Source organism: Elaeis guineensis, chromosome 3 (genome assembly GCF_000442705.2).
Source record: "Elaeis guineensis isolate ETL-2024a chromosome 3, EG11, whole genome shotgun sequence".
NCBI classification, from domain to species: Eukaryota; Viridiplantae; Streptophyta; class Magnoliopsida; order Arecales; family Arecaceae; genus Elaeis; species Elaeis guineensis.
Genome location: NC_025995.2, coordinates 124,082,019 through 124,094,573, shown reverse-complemented (window position 1 = coordinate 124,094,573; position 12,555 = coordinate 124,082,019). Strand labels below are relative to the sequence as shown.

At 49.7% G+C, this 12,555-nt stretch overlaps 1 protein-coding gene across 1 annotated transcript; it reads right to left on the bottom strand.

Annotated features, from left to right (window-relative positions):
• Positions 1-1,340: 1,340 nt before the first annotated feature.
• On the bottom strand, positions 1,341-5,632 carry LOC140856682 (uncharacterized). The gene is made up of 2 exons (XM_073254825.1): positions 2,273-5,632; positions 1,341-1,878 (listed from the first exon to the last, which is right to left on the bottom strand). The coding sequence occupies exons 1-2, from the start codon at positions 5,478-5,480 to the stop codon at positions 1,484-1,486; spliced, it is 3,603 nt and encodes a 1,200-aa protein (XP_073110926.1). The 5' UTR covers positions 5,481-5,632; the 3' UTR covers positions 1,341-1,483.
• Positions 5,633-12,555: the final 6,923 nt, after the last annotated feature.

The window sequence follows — 12,555 nt, the reverse complement described above, 5'->3', positions numbered from 1 at the left end:
AGGGAAGCAACGATGGTGCAGGACACCGGATCGGCTTGGTAAGACAACAGGTACAAAATCAGAGTAGATATCGAATAAATTTTTAATTCTAAATTTGTATATGACGAACTGACACGTGTACATTAATTTTTGGTCTACTAAACAATAGATGGCATAGAGCTGACCACTATTTTTGTTAGGAGCATGCTTTCTGATGCTTCATGATGGGTGCAGAGCATGACGGCGCTCCAAGTTTGGTACTCCCTTCTCATGGTAATTCATGCGTCTCCATGATCCCCTACGAATGAGATGGTACGTTGTTGTTCATTCGGTTCATCCGTTTGGCCATGCACAAGGTCCGTGTCTCCATCAGATTCATACTGGAACCCAATACCCTGATTTAGAGAGGCAAATACGGTCAAGGAAGTTACGTGCCAAACTTTTTTTTTTTATCACTGGTTCCTGCTCCTGATGAGCTGAACGATGATGATTCGTGGTTCTGTTCCACCATTTTTTAATTACTTCGGCCTGTGAGGGCGATCCTCACGAATTAACTTGCTGCCTGCAAGCTGCTTGTTGCCTGGCCTATGAAGACCCAGTATGTTGGCGGCTCGTGTTTGATGTATTTGCTGATATGCCTCACCTCGACCACTCATCTCTACCAGAGCACTGAATCAGCTTTCGTTCAGATTCAATAATACCCAGAAAAGGATATAGATTCAGGACACAGTCCTGAGTTTCTGACATGGAAATGATGATGTGCAGCATTGGATTTCATTACACTCTTGGAATTGGATATAAATATTGATTCTATGAGTAAGTCCTTTTTTAGGTTACCAAAACAGAAGCACAAGATCTTTGTAGCTTACCAAAGAAAAAGAAATCCTTTTTCATATAGACTTTAAATTATTCCCGATCTATGCTTGCTTGCTTAAGTACATAAATTATGTTTTTGATTGAAATGGAGGCTGGGAAGAAACCAGCCACCAAAAATTTTATTGATAAGAGCCAGTACAACAAGCAAGACTACAGAACCAGAGGTTATAAAACATCTGGTTCAGTTACAGGATTTTCAGGACAGAAAACAGAGCATGAAGCTGGTTACAGACATGGAGCAGAAACACGTTGCAGATATGTTCAGAAACTGGTAACAGGCTTCTTAACGGCCAAGAATTGAAGGAAAGATGAGTAAGGCCTGCTCCAGAATTTGAAATAGAGAGTGCAAGTGCCGGAGAAGATGAGCAACGTACTGTCATATTTTGTCAACTTTAACTCCTCTGATAGCATTCCAAACTTTTCTGAGATGAGGCATGGCACTTTGTTTGCATAACACCGGCCAATCATGGAAGAAGCTCAATGCATTGCAAGCAACCCTTAAGTACATAAATTATTGATAGGCCACCCTTATTCAAAAACAGGAAGAAAAAGCATAAGACTACATCAAGCTCCTTTCTTACATAAACAAACTAGAAAAGTAGAATATATATACTGAACTTTCTACTCGTTATCCCTCTTCAAAAACTTCGACCACCGATAACCTGTCTTTAATTGTGTTGAGTTTATTGGCAACATCTTGCATGTCCATTCGTTCTTTGGGTGATTCCTTCGAGCACGAAAGCCCAATGCCAAATAATGAAGTAATGCATCTTCTCGTCCTCATCTTGGCAGGATTTTCATTTCTACTGTTGTTATTAGCTTCTTCGTATTCAACTTGTAGGATCTGGTGATCCAAAATCTCCATGATTCTTTCTGGAAAAGCCATGCTGACAAATTTATGAAGATTTAAACCATCCTTGAACATGTCATCTGTAGGTTTCTTTCCCGTAAGCATCTCTAGCAAAAGTATTCCATAGCTATACACATCTCCCTGCATAGAGATTTTGCTGCCCATCGCATATTCTGCATTTCATTTGTACATCGATTGCAGAGTAATTGATATATAGTTTAGAAATGAAGGTAATTTTTTATTCAGAACAAAACATAGAGTTATGTCATCAAATGAAGATGAGTCAACTATGCCCCATGCCCTATAATAAATATATATGTTGGGGTTTATTCCGCAAAAAAAAATTATTAGCCAGAATTAAATGGAACTAATTTCAGTTCTACAGTTTGGAAGTCTGCCAAACTTAGTTTCAAGTATATGAATCGAGCACAGCAGCGCATTAAATATGTTTAAACTATTCTTACTTGGGACCACTGTCTCTAGGATGGGTCGAATAATACATACAATTATCCGCAATTTCAAGTATGCATATGAGAGAGGGACGAGAGAATATTTTTGAGCTCTTACCTGGAGCGACATATCCAATGGATCCTTTTATCCCCATCCAACTTGTTGAATTCTTAGATGTTGTAGAGCTGGAAGTAGAGAGAAACCTTGCTAAGCCAAAATCACCCACATGGGCGGTCATATCATCGTCAAGAAGAATGTTGCTTGGCTTGAGATCACAATGAACAAGTGGCACTGCAGAGTCATGATGTAGATAGTTTAAAGCAGAAGCCACATCGATGACTATGTTTAACCTTTGAGTAAGATTCAACTTCCTTATCTGGTGATGTTCATGAGCTTTCGGATGCAACCACTCTTCCAGGCTCCCATTGGGCATGTATTCAAAAACTAGAGCTTTAAAGTCATTGCCCGTTGAATCAACAGTCGAGCACGAAGTAATGATCTTAACAAGATTCCTGTGGCGCATGTTTCTTAAGGCTTTGCATTCGGCGCTGAAACTCTTCAGTCCTCCAATTTGATGAAGGTTGAATACCTTCACGATGATGACATTCTCTTCAGGATCCATCTTCCCTTTGTACACGGAACCAAAACTTCCGGTGCCAACCAAGTTGTCTGAAGAGAAACCATCAGTTGCTTTGTGGATGTCTGCATAAGATAATTTCTTGTACTTGTCCCCCATATGGGAGACTGACGGAGATTTTTCACCTATCTTTCTCGGCCGACAAAGAATAGCCAACAAACACAGCACTAGAACTACAGCAGCACCTGCAACTGGTATGATAACCTCTAGTAATATTCTCTTTGAGGTTTTGACAAAGCAAGGTGGCAGTTGCAAATTTGGATCACCCCCACAGAGCCTTCTATTCCCGAAGACAGAAATTTCAGTGGCATTGTCGAAAATACCACCCCTTGGGACTTCACCCTCAAGATCATTGAATGAAAGATTAAGATAGCGCAAAGAACCCAAAGAGTCTAAGAATTCTGGAATTGGCCCGGACAAGTTGTTTCGAGAAAGATCCAAGCCCATGATACCTTTCAGAGATCCAAGTTCTTGAGGGATGCTACCTTCAAAGAAGTTGCCTTGCATGTATAGGTGTTCCAAGTGCACACAAGCACTTAAGGCGGAAGGGATGCCAGCGGACAATCGGTTCTCAGAGACATCTAGAAGATCGAGGTTAACCAACTTGTCTACTTCCATTGGCATGGGCCCAGTGAGATAATTATGTGACAGGTCCAGATATTGTGCAAGAGAGGAAATGCTGACGAGCTCCCTTGGTATGCTGCCGGTGAGAGCATTATGGGAAAGGTTTAATACTCCCAAATTTGTGCAATTTCCGAAACTTGGAGGGATATTTCCGCTCAATTCATTGTCTTGCATATAAAGCTCGTTCAATAGTGTGAGGTTGCCAATGGTATTTGGGATCGGTCCCGACAATTTGGTTGCTGATAAGTTCATGACATGTAAGTTCTGAAGCTTTCCTATGGTCTCAGGAATTTTTCCCATGAGAAGGCTTTGATCTAGGAAAAGCACAGTTAGGCTGACAAGATTCCCAATCTCTGCAGGAATGGGTCCCGATACTGGATTGTTTCCAATCAATAGCCATTGAAGCTGTGTGGAGAGATTGCCCACTGAACTAGGCAGTTGGCCCTCAAATTTGTTCTGGTACAAGATTATTCTCTCCAAAAAGCTACAATTAGTCAGAGAAGAGAAGAAGCTCCAATCATGGGCTTGGAGCTGATTCCAGCCAATATTCAGATTGTACAGGTTTTGGAGGGATCCTAAATTGGAAGGCACTAATCCACTAAATGAATTCTTGGAAAGATCAAGCATCTGAAGCCCAGAAGCATTGCATAATGAAATTGGAATCGGTCCATTGAATTGGTTCCCTTGCATGACTAGGCTTTGGAGGTTAGGGAGAGTGAGGCCCATGTCCGATGGAAGTGTCCCGAAAAGTCTATTGCTCGCCGCACCAAAATAAGTGAGCGAGGAGCGATTGTAAAGACAAGGTGGGATTTGGCCAGATAAGTTGTTGATGGTCAAATCCAGCTCTTGTAAGTTGGGGATGTTGCATAGGTTTTCTGGAATGCCTCCCACCAAGTTATTCCCCGCAAGAAAAAGATACCGGAGAGAGGAGAGGTTCCCCAATGAAGAAGGGATGCCTCCTGAAAGTTGGTTCATAGACAGCCCAAGGAAAGAAAGGCTCAAAGGATTGGCTAAGAAAGGTGGCAAACGCCCTGTCAAATTGTTTATTGCCAGATCGATATAGGTGAGGGATGAGCTGTTACCTAATGATCGAGGGATGCCACCTGATAGCTTGTTTGACTGCAGATCCAAGTACGCAAGCGACGAACTGATCCCCATTGAAGATGGGATCTCTCCCGTGAGACTGTTCGTTGATAGGTCAAGGTATCGAAGGGATGTGCTGGTTCCTAGTAAAGAAGGGATGCCTCCTGTCAGACTATTGTTTGATAGGCTGAGATATTCAATTGGACCGGTAGCTAGCATGGGTGGAATTCCGCCGTTGAGCTTATTTTGTGAAAGATCAAGAGCAAGTAAGGAAGAGCTATTTCCTAGCAATTGTGGGATTACTCCAGCGAGGTTGTTATCTGATAGAACAAGAACACTAAGGAATGAGTTGTTGGCCAGGAATGGCGGAATGTGTCCTGTGAGCCGATTGTGTGAAAGATCAATGTGGGTGAGCGATGGGCTACATCCCAACAAAGGAGGAATGTCGCCTGTGAGATTGTTAGTGCTAAGAAAGAGGGTGTCAAGCTTACGAAGGGAGCTGAAGTTGGTGGGGATTTCTCCTTCAAGAGAGTTCATACTAAGGTTGAGGTACTCAAGTCGGGAGAGACGGCCTAGCTGTTGTGGGATGCGTCCATGGAATAAGTTGTTCGGTAGATGGATTCTCCTAAGAAAGGTGAGGTTGGCTATGTCGGGTGATATGATGCCTGTGAGGTTAAGGGAATCAAGGTCTAAAGCTGTGACCCTATGTGGGTGTCGTCGACCACAAGTGACGCCCAACCACCTACAGTGATTGCGGGATTCGTTTCTCCAAGAGGTCAAGGCTCCAAGGGGATCAGATAGTAGTGACTTGAAGGCAAGAAGAGCTAGCTTGTCGTTAGCAATGTTTGGGAGGATGGGATTGGTAGCAGCAGCAGTAGCAGCAGCTAATGCGGAGTAGGAGCGCAAGGAGCGTAAGCTAAAGAGAAGGATGAGAGCTATTGGGTTGAGGACTTTGATGTTTTTTATTTGTGGAAGATCCATTTGATAGGAGCAGGGAGGTATGGTTGCTTAAACTAAAGTTGTGCGGATTAACTTCATGGCAGAGAAGGCTTTTTATAGGGAAATTGACGTACGTGGTGGTCATGTCTGGCAATATTTAGAAAAAGAAGAAAAAGAATCCATAGAAGTGGCAATGAATATGGTGGAGGCAGCTCTTGTAGAGTAAAGCATGCTACCGTTTGAACTAGAAGACTTGGGAGCAATGCTGACTAAAAGACGAAGGCGTCAACTTTCGGACCTGGTAGAAGAAGAGTCCTCTAACTTTCGTGGACATAAAAGTTTGTTTAGGAGCAGAAGACTTGACCTACTCGTGGAAGATCCATTTGATAAAAATAATGAGGTACTTTTAGTTAAATTAGGATATCACGGATTAACTTCATGGTTGAGCTACTTTTTTCAAAAATGACTTAATGCATTGGTCATGTCATGTATCCTTCCAAAAAGGTAAAATAAAAAGAAAATTGTCCGGCACGTCATGCAAAAGATGGTGTGAATGGGAGACCCAGCAGAAAAAGAGATCTCTAAGTTGTGGGGACATAAAAGTTTTTTCAGAGTAGACCTAGTTGAAGAGATGTCGAGATCCATTTTATAAAATTAGGGAGGTATTTTTGGTTAAACTAAAATAGTATGGATTAACTTTACAGCAAAGCTACTCATGTTTTAATGAGGATCTTAATGCGTCGATCATATCATTCATTCTTCTAAAAAAATATAAAAAAAAAATCTATCATGCCGTGCAAAAGATGGCAAAAAGAATGGAGCCATAAGAATGAGCAGCAATGGCAATGGATTGAGTATGGATCAGATCGATCTATACCTGCATCCATTCTGTAAGTAAAAATTTCATATCCACACTCATCCCATATCCACATCGAATCGAATCGGATCGGAGGTACATAGAAATAATATAAAATTATTATAATTTTCAAAAGATATATATATTGTTGGGGAATACCCACCGACCGACCGACCGAGGGCCGGAGGGACCGACCGACCGAGGGCCGGAGGAACCGACCGACCGACTTACGGCCGGAGGGACCGACCGACCGATTGACAGTCGAACCGACCGACCGACTTACGGTCGGAGGGACCGACCGACCGATTGACAGTCGGACAGACCGACTGACGCCATCACCGGCCCATCATCGGCTTACGACCGACTGAGGATATGTCGGGCGCACCTTTTCCGACCGACTGAGCCGGGAGGTCTGATGGCCGACTTACGTAAAACTCGCCGACCAACGGAGGAGCCCGACGCCGCTCAGCTGGCCACCGACTTAGGGTCGGTCGACTCCTCCAATCGCCGTACAGCCGCCAGACCTTGTCAGTTCTGACAGCAGCATGCGGCACGGCCATCTGGGGTCATTGTCCCGCCGAGGGCATTGTCAACCCTGATGATGTGACAGCCCCACAGCGACATGACACTTTCACGGCGACTCTGACAGCCTATAGTGAGTTGACAGTTCCTCACTTGTCTGCGCCATTAATGACGGCGCCATCCCGTGCTCCACTATATAAACCGGAGAAGGCAACAGTGCAAGGGATGCGATCCGCTCCATCTCCATTCTCGCCTTTGAAACCACAGGCTTGCTTCTCCCTCTCCCACTCTCTCTCAATCGAGCTCTCTGTCTTCATTTCACTGTTGCCCAGTCACCTCTCTGACTTGACCATCGGAGGGTCCCCGCCGGAGCCGCCTCCGGTCAGTGTGGACTTCTCATTTTTGCAGGTGCTCGTTCCCCGACGATCGGACGACGAGGTGATTGGCCGCAACAGATTGGCGCGCCAGGTAGGGGACAGAATGACAAAGACAAGAGCTCAACGATCGAGGATCACCGGATCGGCAAGGCGCTCTTCCCGCCGGGAAGAGGCCTCCCCGTCGCCACCGCCGGCGGAGCCCAGCTCTCCACGCCCCGCGGTGACCACGGAGGCGCAGATCGCGGCCATCGTACGGCAGATGACCGTACTGACGGATGCAGTCAAAAGCCTCCAGCAACAACCGACGGCCCGCCCGATGCCTTCCAGGAGCAGCCGCCGACGACCGCGCCGATCCCTGTCACCTCCGCGCGAGCGCCCTCAACAGCGCTCCCACGGAGTAGAGGAGGAGCGGCCCTGGCGTGACGACTGACGGTCCCAGCAGCCCTCCCTTTCCCCGCTGGAACGGGCAAGGAAGGAGAAACGATCGCGCACGCCGTCGGCCTCCCTCTCAGAATCTTTCGGAGATTCCACTCCTGGGGTCTCCCAGCATCGACGAGCGGACGACTACGAGCGCCGGTTCGAGGAAATCGACCGCCGACTCGCCCAGTTGCAGATGGACGGCCAGAAGTCTTCGAACGACGTCGACTTTCAGACCGCCCAACCTCTCTCCTGACTGGTCCTCGACGAACCGATTCCCAGCCGGTTCAAGATGCCGCACGCGGAGCCGTACGATGGCTCCACCGACCCAGTCGACCACCTCGAGAGCTATAAAGCTCTCATGACGATTCAAGGGGCAACCGACGCTCTTTTTTGCATCGGCTTCCCCGCCACACTCCGCAAGGCTGCCAGGGCCTGGTACTCCGGTCTTCGATCAGGAAGTATCCACTCCTTTGGATAGCTCGAGCACTCATTCGTGGCCCACTTCAGCACCAGCCGAAAGTCGCCACGAACGTCGGACAGCCTTTTCTCCGTTAAACAGGAGGAAAATGAGACGCTCCGGCACTTCGTGGCGCGATTCAACACGGCCACGCTTGAGGTCCGGGACCTCAACGAAGATATGGCTATCTCAGCCATGAAACGGGGCCTGAGGGCGTCCCGATTCACCTACTCTCTGGACAAGACCCTCCCCCGGACATACGCCGAGCTACTGGAGCACGCGTACAAGTATATGCACGCGGACGAAGGAGCGTCCGACCGACGCTTGGCCGAGCCCAGAGGCCCGAAGGAAAAATGGAGAAAAGGTCGGGAACACGTCGAACCAAGCAGGCCCCCGACCGATAGTCGGGTCTCGCCACCCGACTAATACAAAAGTCACCCCGGCAACAGACTCCGAGGCCGGCATGCCCCAGGTATGACTCCTACACTCCCCTCTCTGCTCCTCGCGCGCAGATTCTGATGGAGATCGAGGGGGAAGAATACCTGCGACGGCCTCCGCCTCTGAAGGCAAAGGGCCTCGACCGTCGGAAGTACTGTCGATTTCACCGAGGCCACGGCCACAACACCGAGCAGTGCATCCAACTGAAGGATGAGATCGAAGCTCTCATCCGTCGGGGGTATCTCGGCAAGTTTCGGAAGGGTCCGCCGACCCAACCAGTTGCCGATCGACGACCCCAGCCGACTGAAGAAGCGACGAACAATCAGCCGACGGCCGGAGTCATCAACATGATCTCCAAACGGCTGGGCCCGGAGACATCTGTGGGAGGGGAGCCGACGAAAAAGCCGCACCCGGACGACGTAATCACCTTCACGGAGGACGACGTTCAGGGCATCCAGACTCCCCACGACGATGCTGTTGTTGTGTCGGCGACAATAGCAAATTATGATGTAAAATGAATTTTTGTTGATAATGGAAGTTCGATAAATGTTTTGTTTTACTCGACCTTCTCCCGAATGCAACTGTCAACTGACCGACTTAGGAGGGTCTCCATGCCCTTGATCGGCTTTGCCGGAGATGCCGTCACGACAGAGGGAGAAATCACCCTGTCCGTGACGGTCGGCACCGAACCACGGCAAAGCACGGTCTACCTAACTTTCGCGGTCGTCCAAGTTCCTTTGGCCTACAACGCCATACTTGGATGACCCGGATTGAACGCCCTCAAGGCGATCGTCTCGACGTACCATCTCTTCGTTCGGTTTCCGACCAAAAATGGAATCGGAGAGATGCGCGGGGATCAACAGCTCGCCCGACGATGCTTCCAGATCTCCGCTCAAAGCGACGAGTCGAAGGGTTCCCTGACAATTGACAAGCTGGACCAACGGGAGGAGGAAGAACGGGGTTCGCCGGCCGAGCAGCTCAAGGCGATCCTGATCGGAGAAAGTCTGGATCGAAAGATTTGGATCGGGTCCCAATTGCCCGACACCGAACGACGCCGACTCATGGAGCTGCTGACGGCCAATGCCGACATATTTGCTTGGTCGGCAACAGATATGTCGGGCATCCCCCAGAAATAATAACCCACCGACTCAACATCGACCCAACGGTGAGGCCGGTGAGGCAAAAGAAAAGGTCCTTCGCTCCAGAGAGGCAGAAGGCCATCGACGAAGAAGTGGACAAGCTACTTGAAGCAGGCTTCATCCGAGAATCCACATATCCCGATTGGCTCGCCAATGTTGTCATGGTCAAAAAAGCCAACGGGAAGTGGAGGATCTGCATCGACTATACCGACCTCAACCGAGCCTGCCCAAAAGATAGCTTCCCACTTCCCAAGATCGACCAGCTGGTGGACGCGACGTCCGGATTTCGACTGCTCAGCTTCATGGATGCCTTCGTCGGATACAACCAGATCCGGATGGCGCCTGAAGACGAGAGCATACCGCGTTCGTGACCCCCAAGGGCCTCTACTGTTATCGGGTGATGCCCTTCGGACTGAAGAACGCTGGCGCCACCTACCAGCGACTTGTCAATAAGGTCTTCAAAGACCAGATCGGGCGCAACATGGAGGTGTACGTGGACGACATGCTAGTGAAGAGCGCGTAGATCCCGGATCATGTTCAAGATCTCAAGGAGACCTTTCGCACCCTTCGACGACACCGAATGAAGCTCAACCCGACCAAGTGCGCTTTTGGGGTGACCTCAGGGAAGTTCCTCGGATTCCTCATTTCTCAGAGAGGGATTGAGGCCAACCCTGAAAAAATAAAGGCAATCGTCGACATGCATCATCCGAACACCAAGAAGGAGGTCCAACAGCTGAACGGAAGAATCGTCGCTCTTAGCCGATTCATTTCTCGATCAGCTGAAAGGTGCCTCCCGTTCTTCAAAACTTTGCATCACGCAAATGGGTTTTCTTGGTCGGATGAGTGCCAACAGGCCTTCGAAGATCTGAAGAAGTACTTGACTTCCCCACCGCTGCTCGTAAAGCCGCAGGTCGGGGAAACCCTGTATCTCTACTTGACCACATCTTCTGAGGCGATCAGTTCGGTGCTCGTCCGAGAAAACGAGTGCCGAACCCATCAGCCTATCTACTACACCAGCAAGGTGCTCCACGGCGCCGAAGCCAGGTACTCGGAGATGGAAAAAATGATTTTCGCCCTGACCGTCTCCGCGCGACGACTCCGTCCATACTTTCAGGCCCACGCCATAGTGGTGCTCACCAACCAGCCCCTGAGGGCGATATTGCGCCGACCCGATACATCTGGATGACTCGCGAAGTGGGCGATGAAGCTCAGCGAGTTCGACATTCAGAACCGACTAAGGCCTGCCTTGAAAGCTCAGGTCTTGGCCGACTTTATCGCCGAATGCCCGACGACCGACCAGGGGTCGGGAGCTGGAGACCCGGGACGAGATGCGGTCTCTGAGCCAGACCCGATCTCCACCTGGGTACTCCATATCGACGGAGCATCAAACGCTTAGGGAAGCGGGGCCGGGCTCCTGCTCACGAATTCGGATGTGGTGGTCATCGAGTACGCCCTCCGGTTCGACTTCAAGACCTCCAACAACCAAGCCGAATACGAGGCACTCATCGCTGGCTTGAGGATGGCGAAAGAGCTGGGCGTCGACAGCCTCCGGGCTTTCTCCGACTCTCAGCTGATCGTGGGGCAGGTCAAGGACGAATTCAAGGCGCGAGATCCGACCATGGTCAAATACCTTCAGAAAGTGAAGGACCTCGTGGCACGCCTCAGGTATTTCGAAATTTCCCACATCCCTAGGTCGGAGAACGCCCGTGCCGACGCACTTTCCAGACTGGCGACTTTGGCTTTCGATTCCTTGGGTCGGACGTTCGTGGAGAACCTCGAGCAACTGAGCATCGATCGGGTCGGCGAAGTACTGCAGCTGACATCCGAACCAAGTTGGATGGACCCGATCGTTCGATATCTGACCGACGGGACCAGCCCTGAAGATCCTGCGGAGGCCAAGCGACTCCGATGGTCGGCCTCTCAATATGTAATCATGGATGGCCGACTCTACAAGAGGTCGTTCTCCCTTCCCTGCTTAGGTGCTTGGGACCGACCGACGCCGACTACGCTCTCCGAGAGGTTCACGAAGGAATTTGCGGGAACCACTTGGGGGGCAAGTCCCTGGCCTACAAGGTCTTGCGACAGGGCTACTACTGGCCTACCATGAAGAAGGATGCGGCCGAGTTGGTCCGAAGGTGCGAACCATATCAGAAGTATGCCAACATTCAGCACCAACCGGCCAGCCAAATTGCCCTATTGTCGCTCCGTGGCCCTTGCCCAGTGGGGGGTCGACATTCTCGTCCTTTTCCACCAGCATCGGGCCAGAGGAAGTTCATCTCGTCGCCATCGACTACTTCACCAAGTGGGTGGAGGCCGAACCATTGGCGCAGATCACCGAGCGGAAGATGGAGGACTTTATCCAGAAATTCGTCATCTTCAGGTTGGGTTGCCGCAACGATCATCACCGACAAGGACGCAATTCGACAACCAGGACTTCAGAGACTTCTGCGCCAGGTTCCACATCAAGCACCGATTGACTTCAGTCGGACACCTCCAGTCCAACGGCGAGGTCGAGGTGACCAACCGAACCTTGCTCCACGGACTCAAGACCCGACTAAACGAAGCCAAAGGCCTCTGGGTGACGAGCTAGGCTCCGTTCTGTGGGCTTACCGAACGACCCCCGCGTTCCGACCGGGAGTCGCCTTTCAGTTTGGCCTATGGAACGGAGGCCATGATCCCGCTCGAGATTGGACTGCCATCTTCAAGGGTCGAGCGGTATCAAGAGTGGGCAACTCCGAGAGTCGGAGGGCCGACCTAGACCTCCTCCTCGAACTGCGAGACGAGGCTCAAATTTGCATGGCTTCGTACCGACAGAGGGTCGCTCGATATTACAACGCCAAGGTCAGACCGAAGCTCTTCAGGCCTGGCGACTTGGTCTTGAGGAAGGCAGAAGTATCGAAGCCCCTGG

Excerpts from the sequence above, each read along its gene's own strand:
- LOC140856682 (XM_073254825.1), bottom strand. The coding sequence starts at position 5,480 with ATGGATCTTCCACAAATAAAAAACATCAAAGTCCTCAACCCAATAGCT. Across the intron at positions 1,879-2,272 it reads CATTGGATATGTCGCTCCAG|AATATGCGATGGGCAGCAAA; the intron begins GTAAGAGCTCAA and ends AATGAAATGCAG.